The sequence below is a fragment of the Miscanthus floridulus genome, chromosome 16, assembly GCF_019320115.1.
Source record: "Miscanthus floridulus cultivar M001 chromosome 16, ASM1932011v1, whole genome shotgun sequence".
Lineage (NCBI taxonomy): Eukaryota > Viridiplantae > Streptophyta > Magnoliopsida > Poales > Poaceae > Miscanthus > Miscanthus floridulus.
In genome coordinates this window covers 32,734,073-32,742,508 of record NC_089595.1, presented here as the reverse complement: position 1 = coordinate 32,742,508, position 8,436 = coordinate 32,734,073, and the positions used below count along the sequence as shown (strand labels likewise).

At 43.1% G+C, this 8,436-nt stretch overlaps 2 protein-coding genes across 2 annotated transcripts; both read right to left on the bottom strand.

Annotated features, from left to right (window-relative positions):
* Positions 1-278: 278 nt before the first annotated feature.
* Positions 279-1,430, bottom strand: LOC136510546 (RINT1-like protein MAG2; the record flags this gene model as incomplete). The annotated part of the gene is made up of 3 exons (XM_066504958.1): positions 279-303; positions 394-449; positions 552-1,430. Coding segments are annotated over 3 exons (960 nt in total), but the record flags the coding sequence as incomplete, so codon positions are not given.
* Positions 1,431-4,737: 3,307 nt separating this feature from the next.
* On the bottom strand, positions 4,738-5,145 carry LOC136510545 (uncharacterized). The gene has a single exon (XM_066504957.1). The coding sequence runs from the start codon at positions 5,143-5,145 to the stop codon at positions 4,738-4,740; it is 408 nt and encodes a 135-aa protein (XP_066361054.1).
* Positions 5,146-8,436: the final 3,291 nt, after the last annotated feature.

Below are 8,436 nucleotides of genomic sequence, written 5' to 3'. Positions count from 1 at the left end.
CTTATTATAATCTAGTAGGAGGCCAATAACTGTATAAACTCTGTGGTACTATACAGCATATTCTTGCATGTTAGTTCTGTCCCCGCACATCTTTAATTTGTAGATCTATTGCTAAAACAGTAGACATGATTTTTCATGTATCAAACTTATAAACGCTAGGGTTATACAGATGACCATCTGATTCACCAGCCAAAACACTCTGATTCACCAGCGTTCGGTGTGCTTCAGTGAACCGAACAGCTTTAGGAAAAAAGCTGCTTTCTACTTTCTTGGTCCTTTCAGGAAGAGAATAGACGGCCTTTTCTGTATGTAAGGAAAAGTGAAAACAAGACAATATATTTGCAATCTCGTAACTAGTCTCTCTTCATATATATTTTGATAAATATAATGTACCTTGTTACACCAACCAACACGCTAAGAATGTAGCTGTATATAAGAAGATACAAAATCTGTTTGAAGTAAAACAGTCTAAACTCTTTCAAATTTGATTATCCTTTTTCCAACTGCAAACTGATGTTAGTTAAATACAATTCATCATGCATCATATATACCCGATTTTTTATTATCTTCTCAATGTCAGCAGCTGTGAGATGCCTAATGCCATATTCCCTCAGCCAATTCTTATCTGTAAACGCCCCATCTTTGAGTTGTTGCTCATCAATCTTCAGTAACCTCAATCCCTCAGACAGTCGAGGGAAGAAGCCTTCAGGTCTCAGACACCACGCTGAAAAAATAGCAAACAAAACGCTCAGGTCGCCCTGTAGCCTTTCTACTCCATCGCTGCTAATCTTTATGCCGCTTGTGAAAATGCCGCCGAAAAGCAGCTGGTCTACCCCGCTTGCCACACTTCTCCATACCGTCACAAAATCAACGGTATTTAAGCCACCTTGAAGCTTAGATAGTTGCCCTTGCATGTAGTCTAAAGATTCTATGAAGGTTCTGGATACAGCAGGACGAGCACAATCAATTAGCAAAGACAAGGTCTGATGAACGGCACTGGTGATTAGTGGAGACTTGCAATCATCTGAGTCATACTCAAGCATTGTTCCTTGAATTCTTGCACTCCAATTTTTCTCTAAATCCATTGCTGATTGCAGCTTATTAAGACTCTCCTGTCTCTCAATCTCCGCCCACACTTGAAGCCAATCTGGGCGATCACAGAAGACACAGAGGACTGAGATCCTCTGCCAACTGTCATCATCCTTTACCGTAAGTAGCAGTCCAGTGCCTGAGATTAAACCTTGAATCCGCTTGTCAAAAGATATCATTAGGTCAACAAGGCTGAGCCACGAGACTCTAGCCTGATATGCCGTGCTACCTGCATCACTTGAGCTACTACTTTCCTGAAGAAGTTCAATCTGCTTAGGAAATATATCTTTCACCAAGTACGTAGACAATGCAATGACCATTCCTGAAATCCACTCCTCCCTACAACAATGGCTTGTGGTCTTAGTATAGCTAAAGATCGGTCCACTCTGTGATCCACGGAAGATAGAAGGCGAGTCCATTGTGGTCTAGTCGTAGTTACAGAAGCTAAAAGATCTTCTATGTTTTTAAGATATCCAATAGCAACATGATGTGTTTTCTGAAAAAGAAAAGAGAATGCCAAAATTAGCAGCTGTCAAGTTGACTCTCCCAAGAATCACAATATGACAAGATCCAGACCTCCGAATTGTCTACAGGAGATTTAAGTTTTCCAGTAACAGAAGAAGAAACAGCATCTTCTATATCACCCACCAAACTGTCAAGTTTGAGAGCCATTTCTGTATAGGACAACCTACCGTTAAGAACACACCAATTACAAAGTTAAAGGGAAACAGAGTAATATTTTAATGTGAAACCCACTTTTAACTTGAGTTAGCAATGGACTTCTCAACTATATATAATAATATAATAACTATGTTCGAACATTCCCCATTCTGATACTGTTTCGAATATATACACCATGTTCTCAACTATCATGATACAGTGTTTTTGTCTCATAATAAAACAACATCAGCCAACTTATAAGCCACAGAAAAGATAGTGGGTGGTGGGAGTAAGAGGAGGAGCAGCCGCAGGAGGGAGCCGTCGCCTGCCGCCCCATCGCGTGAGGAGGAGGAGGAGCAGGTGCTCCAGGAGGACGCTGAGGACGCGCAGGAGGACGACGAGGAGGAGGCGACAGCAGAGGGTTCCGCTTCCTCTAGTTCGTCGAGCGTCTACTTGCGAGGTCCCGCGAGCCTCCCTCAGCGACCGATACCTCGTGAGAGACGTCCGCTGATTCGACCCGAGGGGAAAAAGTAAGTAACTTTAGATGTTATCACTACTTTATATGATATATTGAAAATCAAAATAGAAACTAATAATTTTTCTTAATCACTTGGGCAGGAACTGGACGATTGTGGTGAGTGGAGGTGGTCACACACGCCAAGTCAATGGCGTCCTCAGTCTTCTATACAAGGAGCACTTCCCTGGCCTAGTTGAGTACACCGGAGTGACGGGGCCGGCCTACTCGTTTGACCACTACGCCGCCACCCCCGATGCTGCAGATCGGGCCCGCAGGGTATTCAACAACCAGGCGGAGCAGGTGAAGCAAGAGCTGTGGGTAAGTCTTCCTCGCACTACATTGCTCAATACATCGCATTCATTGGATATTCTTGAAATAATGAATGGATACATCATGTTTGTATGCAGGATTTCTTTAGATGCCAGGACGGACATGAGGCCAGGGCGGATGCGGTGGCTACCAAATGCTGCAAAAAACTCGTCGTGGACATGCATTACGAGGCGTGCATCCAGACCGTCATAACTTACCACGGGACCGTCCTTGGAACGAAGGTCACCAAAAGGGACGCAAGAACCATATCGCTGACCCGGGACCAGTACCTGTAGGTAAATACATAACATTAATACTGATTCCTTTTGAGATTAAGTAGGCTTAATTTCATCTTCTGATGGGAACGGATGGTGGACAAGTGGTGCTCACGCGAGTGGGAGAAGACACACAACTTGTGCTGGGAGCGGCGTTTGATGATGCCAGGTGTAGCACACCATCAAGGAAGCCGCAACCTCAGCGGATACGTAGAAACATGGGTACGCGAATTCATTTATTTATTCTAACGCTCAATTCTGCATGATTTCTAATCATCTTGTTGTTTTTCTCGTAGTCGGCGTCACATGGTGGCCAGCCTTGCTCCATCTTCAAGGCATTTGCTATGGCCCACAAGGGTAAGGCGACGTCCGACGTCGACTACAACCCGAAGGACGGGGCCGAGGCGTATAGCAATGCGACCGTCCACAACCACCTCAGTGAGTACACATCGATGGCAAGGGAGGTCCATGGGCCAGAGTACAATCCGAGCACCGAGGACCTTGATGGAGAAGTCGTCATGAGGGTGGGAGGATGCAAGAAGCATGGGCGGTACTGGATTGGCGACGGCGCAATCGACTCGGCCGCTACCCTAGTCTCTCCTAGATTCGACCTCGGCAGGACACTTCACACCACCGGGTGGAGGCACTCAAGGTTATTTCTGGTTTATTCGTCGTTCATTGGTTTTTTCATACATTTCCTTTGCATTATTGTAACATTGGGGTGAATATATTGTAGGCCCAGCTGAAACAAGAGAGGAGGATACGGGAGCAGATGCAGACGAAGATGGAGAGGGTGGAGGCTGAGCGGGAGGCCGAGTAGCGGAGGATGGCGGAGATTCTTCAGTACATGCAAAGTCTTGGCGCCGCTATGGGTGTAGTTCTGCCACCTTCGCTATTCGTTCCACCTCCTCACTATTCTACTCCTGTGAGTATAAATGTTTTAGTTTGTATGTTCATGCTTACGGTCAAACCTAGTGGAGTATAAAAGTTTTATTCATGTATGGTATATATTTATCTTGTCTCACACATGCAATCTCTTCTCCTTTGTGCAGAATCAATCGGCGGCATCGAACGATCCTCATGCTTCAGCGAATCCTTCACCAAATTAATCTCATTGGCCATCTTGGTGATGATATTTGTGGTTGTTAATGGTACTTCTATTTGCAATTGTGGTTGTCGATGATGGAGCACTTGGATTACTTGTGAACTTATTTGTGATATATTGTGAGACATGTGATGTTTTTGATATATATGTGACGTTTGTGATATATATGTGGTGTTGGTGATATATATGTGCTGTTGATGATATATATGTGATGTTTATTATATATATCTTCTGTTTGTTTGAATGGAATGTAAAAAACAAATAAAAAGGCTGTTTTCAATCACTTTGCCGAGTGCAATGGCCATGACACTCGGCAAAGTGACGACCTGAGAACATGCCTGGGAACATGTTTTGCCGAGTGTAAAGGCCATTGCACTCGGCAAACATCATAGATTTGCCGAGTGCCACGGGCCAGGCACTCGGCAAAGGTCGCCTGTTTGCCGAGTGTATTGCCGGTGGCACTCGGCACAGTGCCACATTTGTCGAGTGTCTGAGTCAACGGCGCTCGGCAAAGAGGCGACCTTTGCCGAGTGCTTGACCTTAACACTCAGCAAAGCCGCCGTCACGGTGGCGCTCACCGTCACGGCGACTTTTCTTTGCCGAGTGTCAGATTAGCACTCGGTAAAGGCTTTACCGAGTGCCCGATAAAGTGCACTCGGCAAAGAGGTCTTTGTCGATAAACTATTTACCGAGCGCCCTTTGCCGAGTGTAACACTCGGCAAAGGCTTTGTCGAGTGTATATTGGCCTTTTGCCAAGTGCCTGAGGCACTCGGCAAAGAAGCTTAATCCAGTAGTGGCGCCCTCGTCCCTCTCGGCGCCGGTGCGGCCCCGCCCTCCCCTCCTCCCTCTCCGGTGCCGGCGCGGCCCGCCCTCCCCTCCTCCCTCACCGACGCGGCCCGCCCTCCCCCTTCCTCTCTCGTCATGGCAGCGCTCCCCCTGCCTCTCCCTGTGCGGTAGCGCACCTCCCTCCCTCCTCCACCGCCTCCACCAGATCCGGCCCCAGCGCGGACGGATCCGGTGACGGTGGCGCACGGGGAGGTCGGATCCGACCCCAGCGCGGGCGGACGGATCTGGCGCGCAACCCTCCTCTCCCGGCGCGGGGGCGCCCTGCCCTCTCCCTCTCCTAGCGTGGCGGCACCCTCCCCCTCCCTTTCCCGGCGGTGGCGCCCTCCCCCTTCCTCTCTCGGCATGGCGGCGCTCCCCCTGCCTCTCCCTTTCCCGACGGCGCTCCTCCACCGCCTCCATCAGATCCGGCCCCGGCGTGGTGGCGGCCTGGGCGTGGTGGCGCGGCGTGGTGGTGGTGCGGAGTGGTGGCGGCGCGGCGTGGAGAAGACGGCGGCTTGTTTTTTTTATTTTTTCTGATTTTTTTTTTCCGAGTGTTTTTAGGGCACTCGGCAACGTCTTTGCCGAGTGCGCGATAAAAAACACTCGGCAAACTAGTGTTTGCCGTCAAAACATTTACCAAGTATAACCCTTTGCCGAGTATTTTTGAGGCTTCGCCGAGTGCCCCTGGCACTCAGCAAAGATCCTGTATCCGGTAGTGGGAGGTAGAGGAATAGGACTCGATTGCATATGCTTTTGTATTCTTGGCCCTACTAGTTGGAGCATCCGGCACAAAAGGTGCAACGATACTTTTTTCAGAATTGTTACGCATGCTAGTTCATAACTTTTTTTTTACTTTTTATATCAGGATAATAAAGAATGGATTCCATTAGCTATCACCATCTAACCTTACAGAATATCGGAATCCATTGGCTCTGCCACATAAAATTAATATCAAGAGCCATTTTCACTTAAAATGTACTATTTCAAACAAAACTCTTTTAGTAAAGTAATTTTGAAGGAAGAATTTGCTCGGGTTATACTAAGAGCAAAGGAGAAGCATAAAATCTACTCTTTGTTTGTGGCTAGAGGCCTTTGTGTAATCCTGTTGATTTTCTTCTTTTTATTTTTTGTTTCTTGAGCTGTACCCTTGCACTTTTTTAGTGTTTTAATTTAATAAATTTCATTATGGGGGCAATCCCTCCTGTTTTCCTTAAAAAAACAAAACTCTTTTCAAAATGTTTATGTGCTTTTTAACAAAGATAAAGAGAAATTGTGATTAAGTCCATCCTAAAAAAGAATATTCAATGTGCCTAATCTTACCATCCATCTGAAATCAAGTTGTACTCGATTGATTTATACACACTAAAAGAATATCGAAAAAGCCAAACAATACTCGAATGTTTCAAGACTTCTGAGCACACGTTTTTTTTCTTCTGTTGGATTCGACCAGCCAGTCCATGCCGGCCATTGGATTTGCTTCTCTTTTTTTTTTTTTTTTGATCTTTTCCTAATAGAAAAAGGGGTGATCGACAGGTCATCGTCGGCTCGCCGCAGGATGGAACCGTTTTTTTAGGAATTTTTTCTCTTCTTTCTGTTGCTTTCCTTTCCTTTTCTTCCCTTTCCTCTTCTTCCTAAAATTGAATCTAATAGAATCGAAGTTGTGTTTGTTGAAAAGTTATACTTATTATCAATTTATACTAGACTTACGCTATACTTATATTAAATTACCATTTGCTAGCTAGTAATTAGCCTATATATCCAAACGGGCCTTACACTATACTTATATTAAATTTACAATGATAATTTTGGTGTAATTTATAGAGAGAATTGTTGTAACTAGATACCTATACAAATATCCTTTGTTTTATTTCAAGCATATGTTTTATTAATTCTGTTATATTCTATGTGTATGTCTAATTTTGAACCTATATGGAAATCTTTTCATCTGTAGTTTATAGAAAATATCTGCTTAGTTTGATAATATGTATCTTCTTAATTTGGTTTTTGTAATGGTTTTGTGTATATTTCTAATTTCAAATTATTTAGAGATCTTTCACTTTGTAATTCTTATAAAATATCTAGTTAATTTGATTATCTATACTTATAATTTGTTTTTTATTTATTTGATTTTGATCCCATGGTCATGACAAATCGAATGTTTCATGGATTAGAAACACTCAATTTTGTTTCTATTTTTCAATCGGGTGTTTATGTGACATCCAACACTCAGGTGTCAGATGCCACTAAAACACTCAAGTGCTGAGTAGACAACTTAAAGAATATTCAACGTGCCTAATCTTACCTCACTTTTAATAGAATCAGAGACCCCTATAAATAAGAAAACTTCTACTCTTTTAGCTATACGCATGATGTATAAAACACCTTATGGGCTGTTTGAATCCCTTCATTTTGGAGGAATTGAAAATCTACATAATGGATTAAGCTATTTGGTTTGGAATTTGACATTCTATACCATTCACAAGCTCACAAATAAGCCTATCTCAAATTCATAGGGTGGGAAATGGAAATGGATTTTATAGATCACTATGCTATAATTCTATTCTCTAACTTATAGCACACTCTTAAACTCACTTCCCTACAATAGAAATACAACATATAAGTATGTCCCTTTATGCCTAACAATAAATATATAAATATATTTCATATATAACTATATTAGCTTAATTAATCTATGCCTAAATTATAATTATTAGAATGAATTCAATTCAAGGATCCAAACAGGCCTTTAAAATAATCTATTCACATCTTGTTAAAGCGTATTGCAACTTGGCATCGGAAAGAAAGTAAGGGTTATAAGAGGAAGAGAAATGCGAATGAAAAATACATGATTACAACACCATACTATATGAGGAGTAGACAAAAGGGAATCTGAAAACAAGGCTGGAAATTACTGCTCCTATGGTACACCTCTCTGAGATAAGCAAAGTATTATTGTAAATTCGTGTTTTTCTGTCAGTCACAGCAGCAACAAACAAAGCTACGGCGCATTCTCTGATGCAAGCAAGCAAGGCGCTACAGCATGCATCTTCAGAGATCGCAGGGGAGATTTCTTTGCGGCACAGGCCAAATGGTATGAACCGGGCTCTGATGCGTGCTACCTGGAGGCATTAGCTTGCAGAGATAGCCTGCGGTTTGCTTTGTATTTGGGAACGAGTGGAGTTGGAAACTAATTGCCTCCAATTAGGGCAGCTCTGGAACAAGAAGGAAGCCCAACTCTCGATCGTTGATCCGGTTCTACAGGAAATTGATGATTTGCGTCTTGCCTTTCAAGAGTTTTCTTTCTCTTATATCAGTAGAGTTTATAATAAGGTAGCACATACTTAAGCTAAACAAGTTTTAGGTTCGCATCGATCGGAGACGTGGCATGTAACTTCGACGTGCGTGTATAATCTAATTTCTTCCGAGGCTTCGGCCGATTGATAACGAGAGGCAAGCAAATAAAAAAATAAAAAAATAAAAACTACGGTATCACTTTTTTTTTTGAATGTAAAGCTCCTTATATTAAGGCCTCTTGGAATGTAGAATTTTTCCCTTATTTCTATTTTTCCTATTAAAATACACTGATTTATATAAAACTTTTACATATGCCAAGGAGTTCTATACTAGGATAATGCAGAGATTTTACAAGAAAACAG

Bases quoted from the DNA above. Each gene is read 5' to 3' on its own strand.
- LOC136510545 (XM_066504957.1), bottom strand. From the start codon at position 5,145: ATGCCGAGAGAGGAAGGGGGAGGGCGCCACCGCCGGGAAAGGGAGGGG.